Below are 12,450 nucleotides of genomic sequence, written 5' to 3'. Positions count from 1 at the left end.
AGCTATATTTTGCCTACATGTTTGTAAGTCACATGCATGCATGAATCATGTGGAGATCAGAATAGGGTGTCAGGTTTCCAGGAACTGTGTTAGATACTCTGTGGTGCTGGGAATCAATCCTGGGTCTTCTGAGAGAGCAGACAGTGCTCTGAACCACAGAGACAAATTTCCAGACCTCTAGAGACTTTTTCGTTTGCATAGTGGAAGTTTTAGACTCTTGGCAACTCCTCATTGCCTCCTCCATGCCTAATAGCTGGACTTCATGTGTCAACTTGACTAGATTTAGAGTCATTTAGGAGGACACGAAACTCTGAATGCACCTGCAAGGACATTTTCCAAGAGGATTAGCTGAGGTAGAGAGGGCCCGTACAGTAGGAGACACCATCCTGTAACCTAGGAGCCTGATGGGGAAAAGAGAGAGAACCAGAAAGTACCAACATGCCCCCTTTTCTGCTCCCTGATCTACCATCATTCCAACTGCCATCCCACCATGCCATACCTTGCTATGTTGGACTGACACTTCCGGAGGCTAAGGCCAGATGAGCCTTTCCCCTCTAGGCTGTCTCTGTCAGGTATTTGATACACAGTGATCTCACTTACAGGAGCCGAACAAGCTAAGTCTCCAGCTGATCCATTACACTTAGCCCGATGCCCTGTGAGTGTCCGGCAATGTTTCTTTTTCCAGAAAAAGATTCATTCATATTCAGTTTTTTGTCTTTGTTTTCCTGTATGTATGTGTGTGACCAGAGTGCCTGTGATCTGCCTTGTGGGTGCTGCTAACAGAACCCCTGTCCTCTGCCAGATCGTTGGGTTAAATCATCGCTATATTTTTGTGCCTATAAACAGTTCTGTGCCGGGTGTGGTGGCGCACGCCTTTAATCCCAGCACTCAGGAGGCAGAGGCAGGTGGATTTCTGAGTTTGAAGCCAGCCTGGTCTACAAAGTAAGTTCCAGGACAGCCAGAGCTACACAGAGAAACCCTGTTTCGAAAAAACAAAACACCCCCCCCCCCAAAACAGTTCTGCTATGAACATGGATATGCAAACTGTCTCTTTGAGATTTTATTTATCTATTTATTTATTTATTTATTTATTTATTTATTTATTTATTTATGAGTCAGAAATCTCACTATGTAGTTGGTGCGTGACAAAACCTTTCCTGGGGAGAAGCAGCACACAACGTCTATTCACCTCAGATAGGGAACATATGACAGACCAAAGTATGGAAATCCAACTTGGTGATCCCATGAGTTTTATTGGTGTTACTTACAGGAGTAGGAGTTACTTGTAGGAGCTAAACTGACTCAAAGACAGCTGCACCACCAAGGCGCAGCCCAGCTCCCAGCATTGCCACAAAGCTGGGAAACCTGGAACACACCTTACAGCATACAGGTAGCTCGGCCATTGAACTCTCAGCTTTTCTTGCTTACTTAGGCATACTGACTGTTTTAGGGACTTCCTAAAGCTGTTTTGAGTTGTTTACCTTCCTGCTTAAGGAACTTCCTGCAGACTGGAAATTGTTCAATCTTGGAGGAAGTTGTTATACAACAGTAGTTCTGGCTCTTCTGGAATTCACAGTGTAGACCAGGCTGGCCTTGAACTTTCAGAGGTCTGCTTGTGTCTGTCTCCCAAGTGTTGGAATTAAATGTGTGTGTGTGTGTACCACACTGCACCTCACTCACTTTAAGTTTTTCTTACATTAAAAAATACTGTTTGAGGGCTGGAGAGATGGCTCAGCGGTTAAGAACACTGGTCCTGAGTTCAAATCCCAGCAACCGCATGGTGGCTCACAACCATCTACAATGGGATCTGATGCCCTCTTCTGGTGTGTCTGAAGACAGTTAAAGTGTACTCATATAAATAAGTAAATTAAATAAAAACAGAACCAGTTTCTTTTTTTTTTTCTTAATACTGTTTGAGTATATGTATGTGTATGAGTCTGCATGGCAGGTTGCGTGTGTAGAAGCTCAAGGACAACTTGTGGAGTCATTTCTCCCCTTCCACCATGTGGATACTGTTGTCGGGCTGGGTGGCAAGGACCTTTTTACTCACTGGCTGTTGTGTGACACTATCCCTGGGAGGAAGTAAACAAGGATTTATTCATTACAGATAGGAGTCAATGGCAAAAGTATGGATACCATGGAAGTACAATTGGTGACCCTATGAGTTCTAGGGTTGCTCACAGGAATAAGGGAGAGGGGTTACTGGTAGAAGCAGAGATGACTCAAAGACAGGTGCAATACTAACACTTACCCCAGCATGGGTGACAGCTCACAAAGCAGGGAGCCTGGAGCACACCACACAGCCTGCAGGGAGCTCCGTGTGTTGGCTTGGATGTCAGACAGAGAAAGCTCTGGAAGGTCATATAATCCTTATTCCTTCTGACTCCAGGTGGGTGGTTCTGAGTCTACAAGCCAGAGAAAGCAACCAAGAAGTGGAAGGGACAGTAGCTTATTTCACTCTGTCACTCTAGAGCAAGTCCCCAAAGAACTGTGTGGGAGGGGAACATCTGTGCTCTAGTGATCATAAACTGTCACTCATGTCCTGCTCAGACTTTGAGCTCTCACATATGACACCGGCAGGCTCACGGAGGGCTATGAAACTCTGCTTAAGACCAGGCCTACCCAATTCATCAGGCACCAATCTCCCAGGAAGCTCAGGAGTCTTAGTTTTAGTAGTGTTTTGATTAAGTCCAGGGCCTGCACAAGCTGTGTGCTGAGCTGTGCACCAGATGGAGAAGCTCTGCTTTTGTTGTTGTTGTTGTTGTTGTTGTTGTTGTTGTTGCTTTAAATCTGAAGACAGAAGCATGGTAGAATAGCTTCCTGTCATCCACATGTGTATTGAGAAGAGTTAGGTCACAGCATCTTCATAGTCCCTAGACTACCTTTAGCTCCCAGAAGGCAGGAGGTCTCCTTCAGAAGCAAGCTCTGGCTAGACACTGGTGATTTGGAGGCCTAAAAGGGGGCAGGGGAAGAAGGGAGAGGGAGGATAGCCAACGTCCAGCCAGAGTTCCTCCTATGCTCTGGGCAGGCAGACCTGGGAGGGGTGCCAGATGCTCTTCACTCAGCCCCAGGTGGGCATTTAAGTCACTGATCCCACTCAATGGGGGTGGATAAGGGGCAGCCGCCAATTGGGGGCCCGGGGATGACACCCTGAGCCCCGGGGTTACAGGAGAGAGGCTTGAGGGAGAGTGGTTCCCACACAGGGGAGAGTCTGTGCAGTGGGCCTTGATGAACAGAGACAGTCTATGATTTTAGAGCTTTATTATAGAAAGACAGAGAGAAAGAGAAAAGGTAAGAGAGAGAGAGAGAGAGAGAGAGAGAGAGAGAGAGAGAGAGAGAGAGAGAGAGAGGCCATGGCCAAGAGGAGAGAAGGGGGAAAGAGAAAGAGAGAAGAAAGGCTAGAGAGTAAGAGGGAGAGAGAGGAAGAGCATGAGAGGAGAGAGGAAAGGAGAGGGTAGAGTAAGGGGAGTAAGATCAAGAGGAGTAAGAAAGTGAGGTGGGACCAAGCAGCTCCTCTTATTGTGTGCTGTAATCTTTACTGTTTCTAGGTAACTGGGGAGGAGTCTAGCCTGAAGATCAGAAGCTTGGGACACTGCCTACGTGACTATTAACCATGCTTCTCTTGTGGGGGCTGAGGGGGCGGTAACTTCGACAGGAGCCAGGGTTCCAGGAGACGTGAGAGAACTCCTTCCTTCCCATGTAGGTGAATTATTACCACCAGTTCCCGGGGTTCAACATGTAGCCTCAACTGGAAACCAGGCTGTCTATGCATACCCCAATGCCATACACTTCGACCACCCTTAGCTCCCAGAAGGCAGGAGGCCTCCTTCAGAAGAAGCTCTGGCTAGACACTGGTGAGTTGGAGGCCTGGGTCACAGACATCAGGCTCAGTCTGTGCAAGATGGCCTCCTAATGTGCTGTTTGGTTTGAATCTGGTTCCTTGTATCCTCTAAGAGTTCCTGGACTGGAAACTTAGTTTCCATCATAGGATCTCAAGATATGATGTGATGGAGAAGCATGAGACAACTGGAAAGGTGATTAGAACTCTGGAGTGTGGCCATGGGAAGGGACACATGCTAGAGACTAGGTGAATGCTGGAGACAACCTACACACTGACTTGACCATGTGATTAATTATATTTTCTGTGTCTCTGCTGGTGATGGGGTCCTCAACAGAGGCTAAAAAATGAGGCTGCAGGACTGTGTACCTGAAGCCTTCAAAATGATTAGTTTTTCTTTATAAATACTCAGTCATGGTTATTTTATCATAGTGTTATGAAAAAGAATAACACCCTTTACTCTTTTTCAGAGCATACTCTATAATGAGAGAGCCTGTACCTGTTGGGCCTTCCATCAGCCTCTGCATCATGAAGAACCTATATATATTCTTCTGGGTATGCCTGGTGGTTTGAGCCTGGGACCCATGTGAGGACATGGCTCATTGGTGGATCTGAGGCACATGGCTTTAGGACTGGCCACAGGCCAACTATTTGGTGACTGGTATGGGAAAGGACTTCCTGCCATGCCCATGGAGTGGAGCCACATGACAGGTCCTAAAGCTGTAGGACCCTGGGTCCCCACTATGTGTAACAACCAATGGGAAAGTAACTGGATTCAGAACTGGGTAGTTGACATTAGGATAAACTGAGTTCTGGTTCTGGCCAGGTTACACACTGATTTCCAGGCTGAACTTCTGTTCACTGTAAGGGGCAGGAAGTCTTAGAGATAGGTAGGTTTTTTTCTTTTTGTTTTGTAAATGGGATACACTGTGACTCACAAACAATGCACAACTGGTTCATGCCCCCAACACTGGGGAACAGGGACAGATTCTGCTATTTATAGCCTGTGTGGTCCTCAAAAGACCCTTGGTATTCCTAGTCCTACTCAGTTCCATGTTCCTCGGGAGTTCAGTCTGGGAGGTCATGTATGTACCCTGTGGACCCTGTCCCATGAGGGTGACAGATACTCAGTAGTAGTGACTATGGTCTCTTAGCATTCTCTAATGAATTCTGCAGGATGTTTTGGCTGCACCACAATGGATCAGTGGCACTTCAAAGTCCCATTGGTTGTCCCTGCAGTATCTGTCAACCCAATCAGCCCCAACCTCGAATCCCAAAATCCAGGCTTCCCTGAGAATTTCAAGGCTTTTATTGTTGGATTCCTGTTCTTAGACACCTGGGCGGAAGGGGTAGGGCTTGCTGCATCTATACTGGTGAGCAGCTAAGTGGCTTCCTTGAAAGCAAGGATGTACCCATCAACATGACCGGCTGCCTGTTACTTTATTCTGCAAAGAGAAAGCCAAGCAAGGCTTCAGAGGTAAAGAAAACTTCATGCCCCACTGACCACATATGGGAACACCTCCTGGGAGGAACTGCATCCTCTTTGCAATAGCTTTTGAGTTCGATCAGGGCTAAGGAGCCTTGTCTCCCATCTGTTGAGACAATCTCTGTAAAGAGCCTCCAATCCAGGCAGATGAGAGAAGCGACCTCGTGGGACACCATAGGTAAAAGTGGGACAGAGTGGGGAGGAGCTGACAGGGCTCCATGTGAGCCTGTGGGCAGCTGGGACCCCATAAGGAAACTGAATCCTGTCACATGATGATGACCCTCATATGTCTGCAGCTGACACAATGACTTATCCCACTAGTTCTAGGGACAAGAGTGGGTTCAATTTAATTCTACCCTCGAATGTCTCAGGCCTGAAGTCCACACAGTGGCCTTGGAGGTGCATAGGACAGGAAAACCGATAAGTGTTTTGGGGCTGGAGTGGCAGGCTTGAAAAGTAAGGATAAAAGACCCAGGTTGGAGAATGGTGCCAGGCCCCAAGCTTGTGCAGCTAGACTTGGGAGGCTGTGTCAGGAAGACTGATAGAGGCCAAACTTGGGCAGGGATCTAGTGTGGCTTGGCTGATTTGAGCAGCCAGGCCCAGCTCAGGCAGCCTGAGAGTCCCTTCCTGCTCCATCCTCCTGACATCCTCAATAAGGTGTGTCAGTGTTCTGGATTCACAGAGCAGCTTCTAAGTGGAGGAAAAGTACAAGCCCTGCCTTTAGCAAGACACTTAGAGTCTCACGATGAAATTGGTTGCCTGCGTCTTGTCTTCCTCGGCCAACATCCTATCGGAACATTTCTTGATATTTGCAGCATTTTCCAGTACGAGAGGGTCATTATTGTATTGTTTCAGGTACTCAACATACTCTTCAGTGGTCCCATCGAAAAATTTATGGACTTTTTTTTGTAAAACTGGGCAAAGGCCACAATCTGGAACACAAAGACATGGTGACCCCCCCCCCCCGAAAGACAGGCATCAGCACACCCCAGGGAATAGAGTGTGGGAAGCCATTCTGGGCTCCCTGGCCAGCCGGATGGAAATCTGTTCCAGGCTGTAAACAAGCCCATGTTTGGTGGATGGCCCGCCCTTAATCCCTGATTGGCTGAGCAAGCCTGCCTGGTGAGGTGATGTGACCTGTGGTGATTGGTGGGGGTGTGGTTGTGGCTGGAGTGGAGAAAAACACTTGTAACCAGAGAGGCAGGGGATTTGAAGAAAGAAGCTGCCTGAGTAAACTGCTTTAAGAAGAACTGGTGGTTGCGTTTTGCTTGCTGGCCGAGTTGGACGCGACAAGTGGTGCCGAAGAAATCTGGGACCTGATCCCCCACCAAAGAGGTTCAGAACTTTCTGCAGTTAGGGTCTGTCGACAGGATGAGTACGGTAAGTAACTCACTATCCCGGGATTGGGATTAGGCTCTCGGTAAAGAGACAATTAGGCTCTCGGTAAAGAGACAATTAGGCTCTCCGGCTCTGGAGACGAGAAAGTGAAAGTAAGAGGGTAGTGAAAGTAAGAGGCTAATAGGGACGGTCTATGGATTACTTTCTTTTTCTAGCCATTTGAGTAATTTTTCTGAGGGTGTAAAAGACTAGGTATGGGGTTGTCATAGTCACACCCAATGTTTTCAGTGCTTGATGAGCTGCTAAGAGCGAAGGGCGCAAAACAATATCTTTTGGGTCATATTCAACCTTCTGTATCTCCATGGAGTACCCCAATTTTTGTTATCAGAAAGAAATCTGGCAAATGGAGGTTATTACATGATCTGCAAGCTATTAATGCACAGATGCAGGTGATGGGCTCCATTCAGAGGGGTCTGCCTCTCTTATCTGCCCTGCCAGAAAAGTGGCCTCTAATAGTAATTGATATTAAAGATTGTTTCTTTTTCATTCCCTTGGATTTGAAAGATAGTGTTAGATTTGCTTTTACTTTGCCCTCCTGTAATCATGAACAGACTGATCAAAGATTTGAGTGGGTGGTGTTGCCTCAAGGAATGGTTCTACCATGTACCAGCTTTATGTAGGAAAAGCATTGGAACCAATTAGGAAAGAATATCCCAAACTTCGCTGTGTTCATTACATGGATGACATCCTCCTTGCAGCAAAGGATGAAAAGTATTTGCAGGAAGCCTATGGAAAGATGGTGGAGAGTTTGAGGCAATGGGGTTTGCATATTGCACCAGAGAAAGTGAAACAAGATAAAATAGTGTCCTGTTTAGGAGCAAGGATCGCCCCTATGGCTGTTTGGCCTCAAAAGATACAGTTGAGGGTTGATTCCTTGCATACTTTAAATGATATTCAGAAATTGTTAGGCGATATCAATTGGATTCGGCCCTGTTTGAAGATCCCAAATGTTAAATTAAAACCTCTGTTTCAAATTTTAGAAGGAGACTCAGAGTTAAGTTCCAAAAGGGAATTAACACCTGAGGCTAGAAAGGCCCTTACCCTAGTGGAAGAAGAATTGATTAAAGCCCAGCTTCAGCGTTGTAGAGAAGGGTTACCCATCATTTTGATAATATTACCTACTGAGATGCAACCCACAGGATTATTGTGGCAAGAAGGCCCATTGTTATGGATCCATTCCAAAATATCCGCTGGGAGGACATTAGATCATTACCCTACAACAGTGGCTTCGTTAGGCTTGTTGGGAATTCAGCATTGTTTACAATTTTTTGGTATAAAACCCAGCTCTATTGTAATCCCTTATGATGGGTATCAGCAAAAGGTCCTAACAGAAAATATTGATGAGTGGGCTATTTTAGCCTGTATTAATGAGGGCCCATTTGATAATCATTATCCCAAACATCCGTTAATGACCTTTTTTAAGGAACATCCAGTCATTTTTCCTCAAGTGGTGAGGAAAACACCCATTAAGGATGCAGTTAACGTGTTTACTGATGGATCAAAAACCTGATGTGGGGTATATTTGGTAAAGGGGAAAGATCCTGTGGTCAGGCAGTATTATCCCTGTACTCCGCAGATGGTGGAATTACAAATAGTTATTGAGGTCATTAAGGATTGTGATTTTTCTTTCAATCTAATTTCAGATTCACAATATGCAGTTAATTTAGTTTTATCCCTAGAAGTGGCAGGCCAAATAAAAGCTCGTAGTACCATCCAAGCCTTGGCCTTACAATTACAGAAGTTGCTGTGGGACAGACGCCAACCATTATATATTGACATATCCGTGCCCATAGTGGGCTTCCAGGACCCTTAAGTAGGGGGAATGATATTGTGGATAATTTGTACTCGTATGGAGTTCATATTTTTAGCATCCCCTATGGAGTTAGCCTCACAATTTCATTCTAAATTTCATGTTAATGCTAAAACTCTGCAGAGAAAATTTGGAATCTCTAGAGCACAAGCTCGGGATGTAGTCACTACCTGTGGACGTTGCCTAGAGTTTCAACACCCACCTTCTTATGGAGTGAATCCTAGAGGATTGCTCCCTCTACAGGTGTGGCAGATGGATGTGACACATTTTTCAGAATTTGGCAAATTGAAATAAGTTCATGTATCCATTGATACATGTTCAGGAATAGTTTATGCATCTCCCATGGCAGGGGAAAAGGCCTCCCATGTTATACAGCATTGTTTAGAGGCCTGGGCAGCTTGGGGTAAGCCCCAACAACTTAAAACAGACAATGGCCCTGCATATACTGCCAAAACCCTGGTGTCTTTTTGTCAACAGATGGAAGTACAAGTTAAACATGGCCTGCCATATAATCCTCAAGGCCAAGGAATCATTGAACGAGCACATAGAACCTTAAAAGAATTACTAATAAAACAAAAAGGGGGAATAGGCTATGGCCATACCCCAAAGATAAGACTCTCCTTAGCTCTTTTTACCTTAAATTTTTTGCAATTGGATAAGGAAGGTCGCTCTGCTGCTGAGCAGCATACTAATACCAGCCCCAGTAAACTGGGGTATGCTAAATGGAAGGATGTGCTTACAAGATCATGGAATGGTCCAGATCCCGTGTTAGCCTGGGGGAGAGGGTCTGTTTGCATGTTTCCACAGAATCGCGCAGAGCCAGTGTGGGTTCCAGAGCAGCTAGTGCGACACTGTCAAAATGAAGAAGCTGATCTTGCTGGTGATGAGCATGTGTCTGCCCCTGATGGGTGTGGAACCCAGATGGGGAATACTGTTTGTGTTTAAAGTGGACTGTAAATTTTGATGGCAAGATGAATGAGCTTCGCTCGGCAATTGTCACTGTGAATTCTACCCAAGTGGATCCTGGCTTGGCATCGGGAAAGAATGGACTGGGATAGGTGCCCTTGCTGTGGCCCTTGTTTTGGCATGCATGTTGTGTGTATGGTGTATGTGTCGGTTGCGGAATGCTCAGGTCCGCACTGCCGCCATGGTGGTGCAAGCTTTTGCCACAGTGGAAGCAGGGCAGTCACCTCAGATTTGGCTTGCTGCCATGAAGAATGAACAATGAAGCCATCGCTCCGTAGGGTTGTACGGCTAAGCTCTGCACAGAGGTTAGTCTGGAAGCTGTTTGACAATCTCTGGGAGGTATGTCTGATTTCATGAGGGTTGAGTGTCCTAGTGTCCTTCCCCCAGGAAAAACGGCACGGAAGCAGGTCAGGGTTGCTCTGGGTAAAAACCTGTGAGCCTAAGAGTCAATCCTGTACATGGCCCCTATTTCTGCACACTGGGGATCAGACCTCTATCTTCACCCATGGAGCTTGTTCAAAAAAATATAAAAGGGGGAATTGTGGGAAGCCATTCCGGGCTCCCTGGCCAGCCGGATGGAAATCTATTTCAGGCTGTAAACAAGCCCATGTTTGGTGGATGGCCCGCCCTTAATCCCTGATTGGCTGAGCAAGCCTGCCTGGTGAGGTGATGTGACCTGTGGTGATTGGTGGGGGTGTGGTTGTGGCTGGAGTGGAGAAAAACACTTGTAACCAGAGAGGCGGGGGATTTGAAGAAAGAAGCTGCCTGAGTAAACTGCTTTAAGAAGAACCGGTGGTTGTGTTTTGCTTGCTGGCCGAGTTGGACGTGACAATAGAGGGTGTGAGAATCTGGAAAGTCTGCATCCCCGACCCCCACACAGAATACCCACCTCCCTCTGAAGTCAGGAGCAGGGCAGCCCCGAGCAACAAGAGAGCACCAGTTAGCTTCATGGTAATGGTGGCAGGTGCTCCTACTCAGCTTGGTCCCCTTTTATAACTGCTCTGGTCTGCTGAGTGGGCAGGGAGGGAACCATGTCTGAGTCCCTCCAGGCCATTCCCAGGATATGTCTTGGAACTTCCTGGGGGCTGTGTGTTTGTGTCATGGGGAGGTGTGTATTTTGGCAATACAGTAAGATCCTGGTCAACATCCTGGCTCAGTCTGGTCCCATTAGCAGTGATCTTCTTAAGGTCACATGTCATGTAAAGGCCAAAGGAAGGTATGACTAGGGAAAAGGTCAAATGGTCTCTCAATCAGACCATCAGTAGTGAGGTCCATGTTACCCTGTCACAGTGGGGACCTCACTGTCAGTGTATAGACAAGCCAGACCTCAGACTACTGGCCATGCGACCCCTGCCCTGTCTTTGTCCTGCCCCTATCTTCCATTTGCTTCATGCATTCCCTTGAACCAGTCTCGTCAACCCAAACTTCTCCTGCTGTTGTAGGCAACCTTCAACTTGATCTTTTTGCTGTTGTTCGTGGTTTTTTGAGATAGAGTCTGTCTACAGAGCACAGGCTGTCCTGGAACTATGTAGTCCAGTTTAGCCTTGACCCCACAGAGGTCTTTGTGCCTCTTTCCCATGTGAATGCTGAAATCAAAGGCAAGTACTGGCACATCTGCCTAAACTTGACTTCTTCAACCCCTGGTTAAGGTGTATGTTTTGTGTTTTTGGGGTTTCTTGTTGCGCGCGCTCAACAGGCCAGGAAGAACGACGCTGCTACAGGATCCTTCTGCACACATTTATTCAGTCCTGTTTCTTCTTTCTCCATATATCTCCCTTGTTTATATCTCCCTTGTTTATATCTCCCTTGTTTTTATATCTCCCTTGTTTATATCTCCCTTGTTTATATCTCCCTTGTTTTTATATCTCCCCTGTTTATATCTCCCTTGTTTATATCTCCCTTGTTTTTATATCTCCCCCGAACCCTGGGCCTCTCACTCTTTTATACTCTCAGTTCCCATCCACGCACAGCAGGCCACGCCACCTCACCAGGCACGCAGCTTCAGCTAATCAGGGCAGCAGGGGCAAATCTCCACCAAATTGGATTCACCTGTATCCTGGTACACCTGCGCAGCACTCAAGATGTTTGTGGTTTATATGAGGAAGTCAGGTGCAAGTCATATGACTTAGCTGCAGTCCCTGGCGCCTTTGGGACTGCCGCCACACCCGCTCCCCACAATTCCCCCTTTTTTCTTTTTTGGCAGAGAGAATGTCTGTAGATAGCCCCCCGCAGCCATGCCCCTTTCCCGTCCTTGGGTGACAAACAGCATTGGTTTGATCCCTGTCTTAGGTTGGTGACATGCCCAGGGAGTCTTATCACTGACTACCTCTCTATCATGCCAAGCCACTCCTGGGGAGATTGTGTTTTGCTTGCGGCAGGTGCATCAAAAGGCCAGGATGTTAATTAACCTATGGCCAGATCTTAATTGCTGCAAGCAAGCCTCATGGGTGAAGGTAGAGGTCTGATCCCCAGTGTGCAAGCATAGGGGCCCTACACAAAACCATCCCTTAGGCTCATCACCCAGAGAGGTCTTGGCCAGCTCCCGTGTCGTTTTTCCTGGGGGAAGGGAACTAGGACACTGAACCTTCATGCAATCAGACATGCCTTCCACAGGATGCCAACAGCAAGCTATCCTCTGTGCAGTGCTTAGCCTCGCACCCCACAGCATAACGCAGCATAATTTCTTTTAGAGTGGCAAACCAAATCTAAGGAGATTGTCCCGCCTCCACTGCAGCAAAAGCCTATGCTACCATGGCGAAAGTGCGGGCCGCACACTCTGCACCTAACACATGTGCCAAACACAAAACACACACACACTATAACAAGCATACATCCCAGGGCTCTCATCCCCGCTCATCTTCCCTGAAGCAAGGGATAGATGGCCAGCGGGGCTATCTCTTTAAGGGGAATTCAGGGATCAAAAAGGCATGGAAAAATTTGAATGTCATGTCG

General features: G+C 46.9%; 1 protein-coding gene across 2 annotated transcripts; it reads right to left on the bottom strand.

Moving 5' to 3' along the window:
• Nucleotides 1-5,124: 5,124 nt before the first annotated feature.
• Scgb1b30 (secretoglobin, family 1B, member 30) lies at nucleotides 5,125-10,531 on the bottom strand. 2 transcript variants are annotated; one of them, NM_001099330.2, is made up of 3 exons: nucleotides 10,388-10,531; nucleotides 6,069-6,256; nucleotides 5,125-5,283 (listed from the first exon to the last, which is right to left on the bottom strand). In NM_001099330.2, exons 1-3 carry the CDS (start codon nucleotides 10,446-10,448, stop codon nucleotides 5,254-5,256), a joined length of 279 nt encoding a protein of 92 aa, NP_001092800.1. In that variant the 5' UTR covers nucleotides 10,449-10,531; the 3' UTR covers nucleotides 5,125-5,253. The 2 variants fall into 2 exon arrangements, with proteins under 2 accessions (NP_001092800.1, XP_017177388.1); XM_017321899.2 differs by lacking the exon at nucleotides 5,125-5,283 and having other exon boundaries at nucleotides 6,057-6,256; nucleotides 10,388-10,448.
• Nucleotides 10,532-12,450: the final 1,919 nt, after the last annotated feature.

This window comes from Mus musculus, chromosome 7 (genome assembly GCF_000001635.26).
Source record: "Mus musculus strain C57BL/6J chromosome 7, GRCm38.p6 C57BL/6J".
Classification (NCBI taxonomy): Eukaryota; Metazoa; Chordata; class Mammalia; order Rodentia; family Muridae; genus Mus; species Mus musculus.
This window is presented reverse-complemented; position numbering and strand designations above follow the sequence as displayed.

Bases quoted from the DNA above. Each gene is read 5' to 3' on its own strand.
- Scgb1b30 (NM_001099330.2), bottom strand. From the start codon at position 10,448: ATGAAGCTAACTGGTGCTCTCTTGTTGCTCGGGGCTGCCCTGCTCCTG. The intron at 6,257-10,387 runs GTGGGTATTCTG...TTTGTGTTCCAG, and splicing joins GCTCCTGACTTCAGAGGGAG to ATTGTGGCCTTTGCCCAGTT. The intron at 5,284-6,068 runs GTGAGACTCTAA...TTCTCTTTGCAG, and splicing joins CGCAGGCAACCAATTTCATC to AATAAAGTAACAGGCAGCCG.